This window comes from Pan troglodytes, chromosome 1 (assembly GCF_028858775.2).
Source record: "Pan troglodytes isolate AG18354 chromosome 1, NHGRI_mPanTro3-v2.0_pri, whole genome shotgun sequence".
Classification (NCBI taxonomy): domain Eukaryota; kingdom Metazoa; phylum Chordata; class Mammalia; order Primates; family Hominidae; genus Pan; species Pan troglodytes.
Window position 1 is genome coordinate 134,420,947 of NC_072398.2, and position 17,645 is coordinate 134,438,591.

At 35.7% G+C, this 17,645-nt stretch overlaps 1 protein-coding gene across 5 annotated transcripts in view; it reads right to left on the reverse strand.

The window, feature by feature from the left end:
- The window catches only part of PTBP2 (polypyrimidine tract binding protein 2), a 91,144-nt gene that overhangs the window by 59,026 nt on the left and 14,473 nt on the right, over window positions 1-17,645 (reverse strand). For 4 of the 5 annotated variants that reach the window (XM_001157727.8, XM_009425965.5, XM_009425962.5 and 1 more), the window contains exon 3: window positions 2,123-2,198. In XM_001157727.8, the coding sequence (XP_001157727.2) occupies window positions 2,123-2,198 (76 nt within the window). Of the gene's footprint in view, window positions 1-2,122; window positions 2,199-3,930; window positions 4,018-17,645 lie in introns of those variants that run through there. The other variant, XM_016922982.4, reaches the window with a different exon arrangement.

The window sequence follows — 17,645 nt, forward strand, 5'->3', positions numbered from 1 at the left end:
AATCTGTTCCTATTAAATGTGTTCTTTATATTTCATGGGTTACTTTCCTGCTTCTGCACATCACTTGTAATTTTTGATGGTATACTAGATATCATGGAAGATAGTTGCAGGACAACTATATCATGTCTTTCTTGGGGGTGTTGTTTTGTTTTGGAAGGCAACTAAATTACTGATTAATCCTTCATCAGTTACTGGTTAGATTAACTGGTGAATCCTTCACTTCCTATCGGGCTAGGTTTCTGGTTTTTATCTCAGTCTTATAGATGGCACTTCCTATAGGGTGTGATCCTTTCTATTCAGGTCCAGGCTTTCTGTAGTCTAAATGGAGTGTTTGAAGTACCCTGCAAGATGTCTGCATTCTGACTTCTCAGAACTCCAATGTTTCAGAGTACCGTGCAACCTATGGAATCACCATTTAGCCCCAGAGCAGACAATTTCTGATAGACCTGGCAAAGCCTCAACCTGCACACATGTAACCCAGTCATTATCCAAAACTGTGAATGAAGTGAAATGACCATACTAAATTCTGCCCCCTGCTCTATTCCTAAACCCCTAGACAGCTCTCTTTTCTCCAGGACTTCTCCATAAATTCCAAATGATTGGGCAGCCCTGACACCCACTCTTGGTCTCTTCAGCTCAGTGAGACCTGTATACTCTGGGCTCTCTACTTCTCTGTGGTTTAGAGCAGTAAAATAGTCCAAGACAGAAAGCCAGAGTGTTCATGATACTTACCTCACGTGTACCCCTTCTCTCAAGGATGATCTTATACTGTCTGCTCATCACTTCCAAACAACAGTTGTTTCACGTATTTTATTCAGTTACATACTTTTTGGTTTTGGGGGGAGACTGAAAAAGGGGCCAAGGCTGCTACTAGTTACTCTGTCACTAGCCCTAAATATTTGGAAATTAATTCCAAATTAATTTCCCATTATCGATCACAGTATGCATTGTAAAAACAAAGAGAGAAACCGACAAACCAGAGTTACACACTTCTGCCTATTTGTTCAATTATGTGTACATGGTACTTTGACTATCAAAATCAAGGCCCAGTGATTTTGCTTTGTAATCATTACATAGCAAAATCAATGATAATGACCTGTTGACAAATTTATCTTCACATCATGACTATTATCTGTTAAGTCCTTATAATTTTTAGTTAACTGAATTGTCAGAGATGTGTGTTTGTGTTTGTGTGTGTCAAGATGTATGTATACATTAAGCACAGCTACCTAAGGGAAATCAAAATGTCTTCTAGTCTTTCATGATCCTTTTATTGCCAAATATAATTTGTTCTTCAAGCAAATAATTCAAAGTTAAAATACAGAAAAAGGAACTTTGGTTTCAGGTAAATAATGTAAAATGTGGAGTTGTGAGGTAAATTCATTTGATAATAATAATAGTCAAATTCAAAATTTGGCCCATTCAGATGAGAACACGTCAATTCAAGCAAAACTAAACAAAATACAAAAAAAAATTTGGCCCATCAGCCATAAAACTAAGGTCTAAAATTTGGTCTATATTGTTTTACTGACAGATGCTACAAACAACATTATTTCAGACATATACAATTTTTTTAAACTCTAACTTTGAAGATTAAAACAAATCATCTTAAATATGCAGGCAGACAACATAAAAGGATCAACTCAGAATTAAAATACTGTCTCAGCAAAAAATTAGTTAAAACCATAGCAACTATGGTTGCAATGGTTTTAAACAACTATGTAGCTGAATTCTTCGGTTTTTACTTAAAATTTGGGTTTTAGGGTTTGTGGCATAAATACTTAAAGTAAAAATATTATATGACACACAAACACAAAAAATAAAAACAAAATAAAAATACCAGAGGGGCAGATGAAGGGGCTATAATGTGAGACAGAATTACATTTGTGGTTCAAAAATGAAAAGCAATCAAATTTAAGAGTAACTTGTTCACCAAAGTTACCAGCTTCAGGTTTTTTTTTTTTTCACTCGGCTCATATATACTTTAGTAAAATTTACTCTAAAATGTTTCAATACGCATTTAAAAAGAAAGGCTTTCCTGGTATAACAGGGTTAAATTTGAGTTTTAACATTCTGCCCCCTAAAATGGCAAATGACAGACTGCTAAGAGAGTAACACTTACCTGTAACTACCATGCTGCTCATATTAGAGTTCGGACTACTGAGAACACTGCCTGAGAGTAGTTCGTCAGATCCTCTCTATGAAAACAAAAACAAATTAGCATAAGACATCTTTAAATTTAAAAATATTAATCTAAAAGCCTTTCACTTAAATGTCAAATGTTACACTATTGGGAATAGTTAAAAATGTTAATCCCTATAATAAAAAATTAACTTCATCCTTCTACTCTCCCATCTATCCCTCTCCCATTCTCACAAAGGCAACAGTGTTCCCTTCCCTTCTTTAAGCCCAAAAGACAATAAATAGAAAAAGTGATTAGATTCTATAAGCAAAAGCTTTGGAAAGCTATCTCAATTGTTTACAAACAAACCAAAGCCACAACAGCTAGACTTTCTCAGAAACGTTCTATAAATCCTCCATCCCAATGGTCCTTTATTCATCCAGATAATTCAGGTCTTTAGAAAATTAGAACTTCATTCTGGTGAGTTAGATATCAATATCATCATCATTATTAAAATTAAACAGGTATATACTTCAGTGGCTAGAACACTGAAAGCAAAGGCAAAATCTTTGGAATGAAGAGATTTCTTTCTGCAAAAAAATAAGGTCATGTCTTAAAATTCTTTACAGAAAAGGTTATACATTCATCTCTTCGGTAACTGCACAGTTGTTCAAACCAGCCAGTGACATTTTAGCTATTTTGAAAATGTTATGTATTTACAAAAATATGAATGGACTAATATTTAAACTAGCTAAAATCAACTGTTTTGCCTTAGTTATGGATATTTACATACATGGATATTAGTATTTAAAATAGGTTAAATTAATACTGGCTGATTTAAAAAATCAGTACAAAGAAGTTAAATGCAACCATCAAAATGAAAAAAATGTGCAAAGGAGGCAATGAATTATCAAAGCATTTCAGAAAGTCCAAAAAATCCAAATTAACCATAAGCTTTACACTAATTTGTATTTAAACTCATAATGAATAAACTGTATTACAACAAATATGAGAACAGTAAACAGATATCCATAGGTTGTCTCCCTTAAATATTTTAAGAGCTTTCTACTTATTAGCATCAAATGCACAAAGAAAAAAAAAAACAGAAAAATACAACCAGTTTCAAGCCACATTGATACTGTATTTACACCAAGCCTAATTTCTTAACCAATTTCTAATCAAGATATGGAAGATCTGGCATGGCATAGTTTTATAAGAACATGATGAGCAGAATTGTATACATTACTGATTCTCACAGTGTAGTCCCTAAGATCTAATTGAATACTCTAATGATTCTCAAAGTGTGGTCCCTAATCCTAAGATTAGACCTGGAAGCTTACTGACAGTGTATGTTCTCAGGTCCAATCCCAGACCTACTGAATAAGAAACTCTGAGGGTGGGATCTAAAAACCCAGGTTTAAAAAAAAAAATCCCCAAGTGTTTCTGATGCATGCTAAAGTTTAAGAACCACTGATACACATTATTGGCTCATTATCAACACAGAAAATGTTTCCTAGCTTTCTTCATGTTTTCATGACAAGTAGAAAATACTGTATTAAGAAAGGGTGCTCTGGAGCTCAGCTTCCACTTATCAGTTAGGTAACAGTACTTAATCATTCTAAGCCTGAAGTTCTTTATTTGTAAAACAGGGATAACATCTACATCACAGCCCTTAGGATTAAATTATACACGAACAGTGATTACCAGGCAAAGTGCCTGGCTCACATCAGTAGTGCTCACTAGAATATTCCCAAGTGTCAACCAAGTACAATGTCCCCACATATTTATTGACTAAGTAAGTGAATTACGTTATTAACTGTTACATATTTTTTGGCCTTTGTTCTCAGACCAAAAAAACTGAAGGTCAAGTTACTCCGCATACAAAATCAAAGTTTGCCCCTCCCACAGGATAGAGAAATAAAGCCAGCCCTTCCATAAATCCACAGAAGTCCAGATCAGATATTCTAACAGTAACAAACAAAAACAAAACTTAAGCTTAAAGTTTTACTCACCTGAACAAAATTCCTAATCAAGTAAAATATTGTCAATGCCTTATTTGTTCCTTAGTTCACAAAAACACTTTAACTCTCCTAGTTTTCAAAAATATACTTGACCTCTTTTCAAATGTATTATTATCAGCTTATTCTTCTGATGTTTGACTATTTGTGAATTCAAATCCTTCCATACACCTAGAGTATAACACTGTAAAACTTGTGATTGCAGTGGATCACAAGTAACTTTGGAAGACGATAGGTGGGGAATCTTGGGTCTACTCAAGTAGAAAAGCAAGCCTCTAATACTGACTTGTGGTGTGCTATGAAGGACACTCTTCCTCCTTCCTGCAATGCATCTTTTTGCATGGAAAAGTCTTTCCATTTTTTTTTAAGTTTGTATTTATGAACTTTTTTCTTCCTCAAATGATTTCATACCTGCCGTTAAGAGAGGAGATTTAACAGCCTTCATTACTGAGAATAACGTCAAATTATTTGCAATTTTGAGATTTTACAAAAATTACTGGAGTATTTTTACAAATTACATTTTTATTTAAAAAAAGCAATTATGCCTGTCTTTGCATTGAGCAAAAAGCTTACCACTATTATGCCCAAAAGAAGTGATTCAGCACTACTGATAAATGTTAACATTACCACATTAACTGACAGAATAATTTCATCTGAATTATTTCAGCCTGGTCATTTAACTTACAATGTATATGAAATAAATGATCAAAGGTAGTGATTGATGACTGCCCCACATTAATGACTGTTGAAACAAATCAAATTAGTGGTACTTAGAATCAAAATACTAAAGAATACATGCTCTTTAAAAAATTTTTAATTCATCTAAGAATGATATCAATTTTAGATTCAACTAAAAGAAATTAAATGTTAAGACTAGCATAGATATCTCTTATTAAATCTGACCACAGAAACTTTTCTTCCTGAGTAATATCAATGACCATTTCAAGAGAAACTAACATCCCATAGAAACAAGAAAATTCAGAAATAGGAAGATACACTCTACACGTCAGAGAAAGAAACCACTTAAAAAAAAAATGTGCAAAAGCAAGTACAGATTAAAGGCCATTTAGCACTCATTTCAATGTTACAAATTTCTTGTTTTTTATTCTCATGGTTATTAGATACTCTGTTTATCATAATAGTCTAGTCCAACTATTAATACCATGTATCACTTTCAGGTGGAAGAGCTGCCAGGTCTGCGAAGAAGGCAACCAAGGACTGAAGGCTGAGGGTGACAAGAGTCTCTGGGCTCTGCTATGGTTTGGGACTGAGAACTAACCAAACATTTTCTCCTGTGGAGATGGCAGCCTAGGGAACCATGACAGAAAGACACAGGGCAAGGACACAAATATTAAGTTCCTGAGGAAAAATAGATTATCAGAGAGGAAGAAAGGTACGTACCCAGGTGAGTATTCCTGGTCTCCTTAAACAGAGGTGCCACCAAGATGATGAAGAAGTGGACTGAATACCACCTACCTATTAAAGACTTGCAAAAGCCCTGACTCACGCAACCAATAAAAATAGAGAAAACAATGGTACAATGAAGAGGATCAGTAAAATCAAAAGCTGACTTTTTTTAAAAAAGACAATGAAATACACAAATACAGGGAAAACTTTTTTTTTAAACAAGGAGAAGAGCACAATCACACATCAACAGACCACATAGCCAAGAACAAAAGCCTAGGGATCAGTGAAGCAACAATATGAAAGAAACTTGGCCCAGTGAATAACCTTATGGAGCAGACTGATACCACTTTCTTATACCAACAGGACTTTTGCTATGACAGAAAAAGAAACAAAAATACTCTTTTATTTATGCCACCATATTCTGCATTTTGTTATGATAGTTTTTTCAGCCTTTGCCTTACGATATATATACCTGTAATATGAAAAAGTCATTACAGAGATTTCAATTTAATTGACTATCTTAATACGGGCAAAAAAATGAAACCAGATCCCTACTAAATACAATACACAAAAATAATTTTCTGATAAATATAAAAAGCAAAATTTTTTAAAATTTCAGAATATAGTATCTTTATGAACTCTGAGTATGTAAGGATTTTTAAATTAAGACACAAGAAAACTGAACATGAAAGAAAATACTGATAAATTCTACTACAAAAATCTCTATAAGAAACCGTATCACAGCAACAGTTGAAAAGCTAAAAACTGTTATTAGGGATTGCCTTCAAGACTTCCAGCAATCAACATGGAAGATGTCCAAAAGAGCAAAGGAAAATTTGGAATGTGTAAAGAATGGGATCATATAAATTATTTTTATCTAAGATGCAAAGGGAATTTGTGGCCACATTAAAACTCTATACATTAAGAATCTGTATTAATCCGCAACAATATGCACTGGGAACTAGTGGTGGGGGGAGGGAGAAAGGATTGTAAATCTAACTGTTGGGTACTGAGCTCACTCTCTGGCTGACAGGATCACTTGTATTGCAAACCTCAGCTTCATGCCATATACCCATGTAACAAACCTGCACATGTAACCCTGAATCTAAAGTAAAGTAGGAAGGAAGGAAGGGAGGGAGGGAGGGAGGGAGGGAGGGAGACAGACAAGACAGCATAAAGAAGTGACAAGGCAAGCTACAAACTGGGAAAAGACACCAGCAACACAAATAACCAAAAGACAGTCAGTAACTGTAAAACACACACTTTTTTTTTTTTTTTTTTTTTTTTTTTTCAGACAAAGTCTTGCTCTGTCACCAAGCTAGAGTGCAATGGAACGATCATAGCTCACTGCAGCCTCAAACTCCTGGGCCCCACAAGCAATCCTCCTCCTTCAGCCTCCCAAAAAGCTGAGATTACAGACGCAAGCCATCGCCCCCAGCAATTTTTTAAAACTACAAAATCAGTTAAATAATAAGCTCACATTTTATCAAGCAAAAAACACAAATAGGCATTTAATAGAATTTCACAAAAGAGAAACATCCATGGCCATAAATATGGGGGGAAAAAAGATGTAAGACCTCATTAATAATCAGGGAAAGACAAAGGAAGACCAGAGAATATACTACACACCAAATTGTTAAAAATTAAGAAATTAAATACCTAGCCAAGTGCTGGTGGGGATCTGAAACAGCAAGAACTCCTACGCACTACTGGTGAGAACATAAATAGGAACAATACACTGGAAAATAATCTAGTACTGTCTCATAAAGTTTATTTTACACACTAGTAATATATACCTATACCTTTAAATATACCCTCTCAAAAACGCTTGCATAAATGCACCAGGAAACAAGTACAAAGAAGTTCACAGCAGTATTGTTCTTAAAGTCAAAATCTTTTTTTGTTGTTGTTGTTTTTGTTTTGTTTTTGAGATGGAGTCTCAGTCTGTCACACAGGCTGGAGTGTAATGGCGCGGTCTCAGCTCACTGCAACCTCCGCCTCCTGGGTTCAAGCGATTCTCCTGTCTCAGCCTCCTGAGTAGCTGGGACTACAGGCACCCACCACCATACCCCGCTAATTATGGTATTTTTAGTAGAGATGGGGGTTTCACTATGTTGGCCAGGCTGGTCTCGAACTCCTGACCTTGTGATCTGCCCGCCCTGGCCTCCCAAAGTGCTGGGATTACAAGCTTGAGCCACCACACCCGGCCTAAGTCAAAATCTTTAAATATTCAAATGTCCATCAACCCAAATGTCCAATAAAAGATAAAATGGGTATTTTCACAAAAGAGTATATCACAGCAATGAGTATTATAAAACTATCCAAAAAATACGGCTTATTAGAATCATTATTGAATTAAAACACAAGACATGGAAAACATTATATGGGCATACCATTTCCATAAACTAAAAAAAAACTAAATATATTTTTGTCATTTACATGAAAAATCTATATTGAAAAAATAAGGCAAAAGTTGTGGCAGCCACCTACCCATGACAGGGTAAGAAGGGGGATTAAAAAGCAATATTGGGCTGGGCGCAGTAGCTCACACCTATAATCCCAGCACTTTGGGAGGCCGAGGCAGACGGATCACGAGGTCATGAGATCAAAACCATCCTGGCTAACAGGGTGAAACCCCGTCTCTACTAAAAATTCAAAAAATTAGCCAGGTGTGGTGGCGGGTGCCTGTAGTCCCAGCTACTCGGGAGGCTGAGGCAGGAGAATGGGGTGAACCAGGGAGGCGGAGCTTGCAGTGAGCCAAGATGACACCACTGCACTCCAGCGTGGGTATCAGAGCAAGACTCTAAAAAAAAAAAAAAAAAAGCAATATTGCTGCATATGGAATATACAATAGTATTGGTAACATTCAAGTTTTTTTATTTGAGTGGTAGGTTCATGATGTTCATTTTCTTATATTTCATAACATTCTCACAAATAAACTTTGATTAATATAACAAAAAAGATTCTAGGGAGAAAACTATAAGGATAAGGTGATCAGGTATTTTGTCACCCAAAATGGGATACATTTGTGAGAGGACAATTACACCTGAAAACAGACATAAAACATGACAATAAGAAACCTGAATAAGAAAGAATAACAATCAGAACGTTTAAATAAGATATTTACGTAAAACCAGGCATGTTATAATAATCATTTTTATCATAATTTAATAAGTATAAAGGCTTTACTAACAAGCGGAAATAGTAAAAGAATGATCAAACCATAATCAAAATGATAGATTAAGATGATCACATTATTTTATAAACAATGTACACAAAAAGTAAGAATAAGGATAATTTAAAGAACTTAAGACACTACATAGATAGCCAATACTATCACCTACAAGAAAGATAAGATGCTCTCTGAAAGACTACAAATGATTTTTAATACATGACATACTAAATGACACTTCCCACAAATAAAGCTATCCCTAAGTTATGGTTGTTTTGCTAGCTAATCTTCACTGATCAAGACATAAGACGTGGAGAGCTAGTATTCTGGTCTTCTTTTCTATGTAATAAGACATTTTTTAAAATAGCATTTATTGCATATTTTAATACAGGTATATATACAACAGGGGGACTCATGGACTACAATCTTTCTCCCCAGATAACCCCATTGACATTTTCTACGTTAAAAAAATTCAAACATTAACTGAGAAAATTAAAAATATATATATATATATAAAGAAGTTCTCGTTTACTTTTATTAATTATCCTGAATTTTCATACAACTCTTTTCCTCAAACTTACATATATACACGGTTTTGTTTTTGAGATGGAATCTCAGTCTGTTGCCCAGGCTGGAGTGCAGTGGCGCAATCTCGGCTCGCTGCAACCTCTGTCTCCCAGGTTCAAGTAATTTTTCTGCCTCAGCCTCCCCAGGTTCAAGCAATTTTTCTGCCTCAGCCTCCCGAGTAGCTGGGACTATAGGCGCGTGCAACAACAAAGGGCTAATTTTTGTATTTTTAGTAGAGACGGGGTCTCACCACATTTTATTTTTAGTAGAGCCAGGCTGGTCTCAAGCTCCTGACCTTGTGATCCAACCACCTTGGCCTCCCAAAATGCTGGGATTACAGGCTTGAGCCACCGTGTTTTTAACATTCATACAAAAAAAAAAAAAAACCCACACACACACACACACACCATACAAGCTACTTAGCATTGTTCTCTTTTCATTTAATAAAACAGCTTAGAAATTAAAAAAAAGAAGAATGATTACTGCAATACACTAGAAAATAAATGTTATTAAACTCTTTGCTGTTGCGATGATACTAACAGCAACAAAAAGGAACTCATATTGATTATACTGGAGGTTTTAGGGTAACAACTCATCAGAAAACTTAAGAAGTCAAATTCTCTCCTGCTTTTCGTATAAAAAGGGTACTTACGTATGACCAAACAGTTGATGGATATAATTCTTAAGAATTCTAATATACGCAGAAAAAAAGAATAGCGCCACTTTTGCAATACCTAATAAAATTATGCAATCATTAGCTACTAAAATCTATTAGGTGAAAGGATGATGCGCTCTGTAATAGATGGAGCAAGCTGACATACAACAGGAATTACATAGAGTACATCTGCAAAATATTCTTGGTAAAAATTACACCAGAGTCTGATCAACCCCCTGTATTTCAGGTAAACTTATTTACATGAAGAACATATGAAATGACAACATAGCGGTACAATCAGCAGAATCTAGAAAGTGGAATTTTTTTTTTTTTAAGACGGAGTCTTGCTCTGTCACCCAGGCTGGAGTCCAGTGGCGCCACTGCAAGCTCCACCTCCCGGGTTCACACCATTCTCCTGCCTCAGCCTTCCGAGTAGCTGGGACTACAGGTGCCCCCCACCACGCCTGGCTAATTTTTTCGTATTTTTAGTAGAGACAGGTTTTCACTGTGTTAGCCAAAATGGTCTTGATCTCCTGACCTCGTGATCTGCCCGCCTCAGCCTCCCGAAGTGCTGGGATTACAGGCGTGAGCCACCATGCCCAGCCAGAAAGTGGAAATTGTACAGATGACTCAGTTTATCTAACAACAACAAAAGAGAAAAGGCAAGAAAAATAAAATAATGAAAAAAAAGTATTCTGAATACTGGAGATGAGATGACATTAAGAAATTATTTTAAACTTTATAATGGCACCAATGTCACATTTAATAGAGAGACACACATTCTGATATATCTGCAGATTATATGAAATGATCTGAGATTTGCATTAATATTATCCAACAGAAAAAAAGTGTATTATATACCATTCCCTCTACTTTTGTGTAGCTTAAAACCTTTATAATGAAGTTTACAATAAAAAGAGAACTCTAAAAGTAAAAAAAAAAAAAAAAAAAAGGCCAAAGCTATCAGCTGATTACCTTTAACCTTGAATGCATTTTAAAACAAGAAAATAAAGGAGTTCAGGATCAAATTAAAGTGAATCCCTCCACTGCCCCCAACAAAAAAGAAAACAAGTAAAAAGGTTGGTTCTTTGAAAAGACCAGTAAAATAAATTCTGTGACAAGACAAATCAAGAAATAGGAGAAAACACAGGTGCTTGATATTAGTAACAAAAGAGAGAATTCAAAAATGCTATACAATTCTGAGAAATTTGAAGCTTTCAATAAAACAGTTTTCTAGGAACGTACTCAATAAACCAATAATTTTAGAAATATTGAAATATTAGTCCAAGTATCCCTGTTCCCTCATCCCTTACATATAAGCTGTTTAAAATCCTTTTAACATATTTTCTGCATTAAGCATGTCTCTTAGGGAAAATACCATGAAGAAGAAAGTGGAAAATTCTTCAAAGAAATGTTATAGTTCTCTGCCTTTCAGCTCAAAAAAAATTGCCATTTTATTTTGATAATGCAGCTATAATGTTCTCCCAATTAACTACTAAACTTAAGGCAAGTATAAATAAGACCCAAAGAGCCTTCACAGAACTTAGCCAAATGATCTTAAAATAAATGCAGTGAAGAAAACACCAAGACAATTTTGAAAAACAAAGTTTTGACACTCACTGTACAAGATTCCAAAACTTAATGCTGATGCCATAAGTAATTAAGACACTGTTGTACTGCTACAAGACATAGCACAGAAATGGTTCTGTGAATATACGGAAACCTGAAGAGCTGGGAAAGCAGATCATTGGAGAAAAGCTGAGCTATTCAATCAAGTACATACTAAACTTGCTATCCATATAGAAAAAATAATTAAACCTGTAACATACGCTACACAAAGAATAAATTCCAGGTAGATTAACGCCATAAATGTGAAAATCAAAATTTTAAAACTTTCAAAATAAAATACACAAGCCTATACGTAAGGCCTTAGGTTAAATGTTTTTTTAAAAGAAAAACATAAATGTCCCATTAAAATTTACAACTATTCATCAGTGTAAAAAAAACAGGTCAGCGAGAGGAGAGAGTTATCTGTAGGACATGTAACTAACAAAACAGGCCAGGCACAGCGACTCACGCCTGTAATCTCAGCACTTTAGGAGGCCAATGCGGGAGAACTGCTTGAGCCTGGGAGTTCGCAACAAACCTGGGTAATACAGTGAGACTCCATCTCTACAAAAAAATTGAAAAATTAGCTGGGCATAGTGATGTATTCCTGTAGTCCCAGCTACTCAGGAAACAAAGGTGAGAGAATTGCTAGAGCCTGGGATGTCAAGACTGCAGTGACTGTGACCGAGCCACTGCACTCCAGCCTGGATGACATAGTGAGACTCTGTCTCTCAAAACAAAAACAAAAACGAAACAAAACAAAACAAACCAACCAAAAAAAATAACAAAACAATTAGTCTGCACAGTATATAAAAACTCCCAGGAATCAATGTTGGTTTTTTTTTGCATTAATAGGGAATGCAAATTAAAACCACAAGATATCCTTCCCATGTACATTTGATCAGCAAAATTAAAAAGTCCAACAATGCCGATTTTCAAAGAATGTACAGAAACAAGAATCTACATGCAGCGCTAACAGTATAATTAATATAATTACCTATGAAAGCAATATGTTAATATTCAATCGATTTGAAAAGACACAATCTATGAGAAACTCTAATATTAACACGTTAGAATATGCATATTAATGCTTACAGTAGCAGTTTGTGATGGAAAAAAATTTAAAATATTTGACAAATCAATCTCGTCAAATATTAACTCATTTGTCAAGATGATATATTCATATATCATATAATATATGGCAATGAAAATTATATATATATAAACTTAAAAAACAAAAATAACACTGAACAAGAAAAGCAAATTACAGAATACATACAGCATGATAGTACATCTATAGTTTAAACATGCAAAACCATATATTGCTTAAGATAAAAATACATAAACATGTAGTAAATGAGAAATTTATGGGAATGGTAAACATCAAATTTAGTATAGTAATTACCTGGAGTGGAGAAGTATGGGTCAACTATATGCAGGGTATTATCAACTGAATGCTTATGTTTCCCCAAAAATCACATGCTGAAGTCCTAACCCCAAATGTGATGCAATTTTGAAACAGGGCCTTTAGGAGTTAACTGGAGGATTTCATGAGATCATGAGAGTAAGGCCTTCATGATGGAATTAATGCCTTTATGAGAAGAAACACCAGAGAGCTTCTGCCACCCACTCCCCCAAAGTGTGCTCACAAAGAAAAGGTCATGTGAGGCACACAAAGTAAAATGGTGGCCTCACTTCAAGAGAAGTGGCCTCAGAAGGAAAGTTGCCTTGCTGGTACCTTGATCTTGGACTTCCCAGTTTCCAGAACTGTGAGAAAATAAATTTCTGTTTTTTAAGTCACTCAGTCTATGGTATTTTGTTATGGAAGTCTGAGTTATGACACAGGGGGCTTCAAATGAACTTTTGTGTACCACAATGGAATGCTATGTAGCCTTAAAAAGGGAGGAAATCTTGTCACATGCTACAAAATGGATGGACCCTGAGGACATTATATTAAGTGAATATAAGCCAGTCACAAAAGGACAAACACAACCTGAGCATTCCTAATCTGAAAATCTAAAATCCAAAATGCTCCACTAAGCACTTCCTTTGAGCATCAAGTAAGTGCTCAAAAAGTTTCAGATTGGCCGGGCGCGGTGGCTCAGGCCTGTAATCCCAGCACTTTGGGAGGCCGAGGCAGGCGGATCACGAGGTCGGGAGATAGAGTCCATCCTGGCTACAGTGAAACCCCGTCTCTACTAAAAAAAAAAATATATATATATATACAAAAAATTAGCCGGGCGTGGTGGCGGGCGCCTGTAGTCCCAGCTACTCAGGAAGATGGCGTGAACCCGGGTGGTGGAGCTTGCAGTGAGCAGAGATCGCGCCACTGCACTCCAGCCTGGGCGACAGAGTAAGACTCCGTCTCAAAAAAAAAAACACACCAGTTTCAGATTTTGTAGCATTCAGACTTTGGATTTTCAGATTAGGGATGCTTAACCTATACTGTATAATTCCACTTATGTGAGGTATTTAAAGTAGTCAAATTCATAGACACAGAAAATAGAATGCTGGTTACCAGCGGAAGGACAAAAGAGGGAGTTTTAAAATCAGTATAGAGTTTCAGTTCTCCAAAAAGTTCTGGAGATGGGTTTTGCAATGTAATATTATTAAGTACGTACAAGAATAATTAAACAATTTAAGTGTACACTTAAAAATGGTTAAGATAGTAAATTTTATGTGTTTTTTGTACAATTAAAAAGATTTATATCAAGTTATGCAACGTTTTTTAAAGAAACAAGAAAATATCAGGGTTTAATCAATTAAGCAATATTAATAACTTTATCAATATTAATAACTTTATCATAAAATACTTAAAATGTGGAATATAGAGAAAATATATAAAGAATTACAAAAAACTAATCCCATCAACCTGGAGAAAACTACTCTATTTTGGTACACTGCCCTCCAGCTTTTGGGGACACATATAAATTGTATGCATTTGTCAAAGTTATTTTTAATCCTACTTTTCACACATATGAAAAATATTTAAAAAACATTTGTAATGTTTATGAACAGAATTTATTCATTGTCTTATCACTGAACAGTTGTTATTTCTACTATTTAAATAATGCTGTAATCAGCATCTAAAAAATATACTTATCTGATCATTTTTTCCTTATGAGTTACTAGACATAAAATACTAGGAAAAGAATACGAAACAAAGCATTATTTTCTAAAGCACTACTCCTACATTAGAAGTGTCCATTTCAGCCCAGATTTTTTAAAGTGGTATTTTGGTATTTAAACCGACATATATTTGAATTGTACATAAGAGAGAAAGATTATAAAGAGCTCCTACCAATATCATTGTCTTATTTAATCTTCACAACAATCATGCAAGTTAGGAATTATTATCCTCAATATTACAAACTAGTAAAGGGAAATTCAGATTATAAAAGACTTGTTCATAATCACTTAAGTACAACAGGGGCTCAAACCCAATCAATCCAACAATGCAAAGTATTTCCGAGGCGGGCGGATCACGAGGTCAGGAGATCGAGACCATCCTGGCTAACACGGTGAAACCCCATCTCTACTAAAAATACAAAAAATTAGCCAGGTGTGGTGGCAGGCACCTGCAGTCCCAGCTACTCGGGAGGCTGAGGCAGGAGAATGGCCTGCAGTGAGCCGAGATCCCACCACTGCACTCCAGCCTGGGCAACAGAGCGAGACTCCATCTCAAAACAAACAAACAAAAAAAACTCACCTTATTAACTCAATCAAACCAAAGCCAAGCAAGAGTTTATACATATATACCACTCCTTTTTATAATAGTTGAACTATTAAAACAAAGAACTGGAAATGGGTGTAGTAGATGTTTGCTACAATTTGAATAAATGAGGGAAGAGTTTGCTTAAAACAAATAGCAAACACATATGTCTTACCTGAAACCCTGCTAATAGCTTGCCTAGACAACTATCTGTATCAAATAGCAAAGTATCTTTCTGAGAAGTTAAGGAAAGTGGAACTGTGTTTATTGGAGTTCAACACTTACAAAACCTAACTCTTCCTCAAAAGTTCATCACAAATGAAGATTAGAAGCCTTAAAATGGCCCATAAATATTTAATCAACAGCGTGGCATGAAAGCAAGCTAGTAAAAAAAAGAAACGTTACTACAACAGTAGTTATGAAAACATATATAACAATACTCACAAAGAATCAAGTTTATTTAAACATAAATACTGATAGGAGAAAGCAGGTTCAATTTTCAAAGGTCCTCACTGCAAATCCTTTGCACTCAAAGCTCTCCATATTACTGTCAAAAACTACTTTTTAAATTTTGTCTTCTGCTACTCTAACTCAACCTACATTCCAAAAAATTACTTACTTCCTCAACATGTCCCAATTTTCCTCATCATTACTTGTTTTTGTAGCTTTAAAAGTGAACAAAAACAATGCCACTCTTTCCTGCAACCAGACAAGAAAATTCTACCTTTAAAGGCTCTAAACAACCCTTCATAGAACCTTTCCACGCTATTAACATATAAGCTCACTTTGTGTCTTTCCTTTTTTTTGCCTTCTTTTGGATTATACATCTTTAATTTCAGTCAACCCCCCTCCCCAATTATTTGCGTTCTATCTCTATTGCATTTACCCTTAGGATTTTAAAATGCAAGCTTATCTGATTCACTCTGGCACTGTCCAAAAGAAACGTAGTATGAACCATAAATATAATCTCATAAATTTCTGTTAGCCACATTTTTAAAAGTAAAAAGAAAAAGTGGGCCGGTCGCAGTGGCTCACGCCTGTAATCCCAGCACTTTGGGAGGCCGGGGTGGGCAGATCAGGTCAGGAGATCGAGACCATGGTAAAACCCGTCTCTACTAAAAATACAAAAAATTAGCCGGGTGTGGTGGCAGGCGCCTGTAGTCCCAGCTACTCGGGAGGCTGAGGCAGGAGAATGGCGTGAACCCAGGAGGCAGAGCTTCCAGGAAGCAGAGATAGAGCCACTGTACTCCAGCCTGGGCAACAAAGGGAGACTCCGTCTAAAAAAAAAAAAAAAAAGAAAGAAAGAAAGAAAGAAAAAGGTGGCCAGACTCAGTCCTGTAATCCCAGCACTTTGCAAGGCTAAAGCAGAAGGATCACTTGAGCCCAGGAATTTGAGACCAGCCTAGGCGATATAGCGAGACGCTGTCTCTACAAAAAAAAAAAACTCAAAAATTAGCCAGGTGTGGTGGCACACAACTGTAGTCCCAGCTACTTGGGAGGCTGAGGTGGGAGGGTCACTGGAGCCCAGGAGGTTGAGGCTGCCATGATCATGCCACGGCACTCCAGCCTGGTGGACAGAGCAAGACCCTATCTTAAAAAAAGGAAAGGAAAAAAGAGGAAAAGGCAACACACATAATGTATTTCATTTAACCCAAAATGCCAAAATATTATCAGCTGTACATGTAACCAATATGAAAACTTGGGATATTTTACATTCTTCTTCCAGACTAAGGCTCAGAAGTGTGTATTTTTCAATTAAGTAGAAGATCAACTTAAACTACATACATGTCAAGTGCTCAGTAACAAATGACTAGTAGCTACTGTAACTGACAACACAGCTCCAATCAATACTAGATCATCAGAACTCAAACTCCAGTGTCTCTACCACTCTCTCACATATTGTTATGATTTAATATTTTTAATTCTATTTTTAAACCCCTTATCAATCACTGCTATTACATTCTTATATGGTCAGTAATTAGATTTACTCACAGACCTACCAATTTCTTGATTAGCCTCACTTCTATATCAGACTTCCTTTCTGGTGTCATTGGCTTTCTTCCTGAAGTACAAACTCCAGAAATTCCTTCAGTGGGTCTGTTGATACATTTCCTAAATTGCTTTTTTGGAGGCAGAATGACGTGTTTCAAAAAGTGTCTTTATTTTGTTCTTCCCCTTATATGATAATTTGGCTGGCTATAAAATAACAGGTGGGCAGCTATTTTCACTCAACACATTGAAAATATTATTCCACTATCTTCTGGATGCCCATGCTGATGAAGCATATTGGGACTTTCTAGTTCTTATTCTTTAGGGAATCTGATTTTCTCTGGCTGCTTTAAAGATCTCTATGTCTTTGGTGCTCTGCTCTTTTACTGTTATGT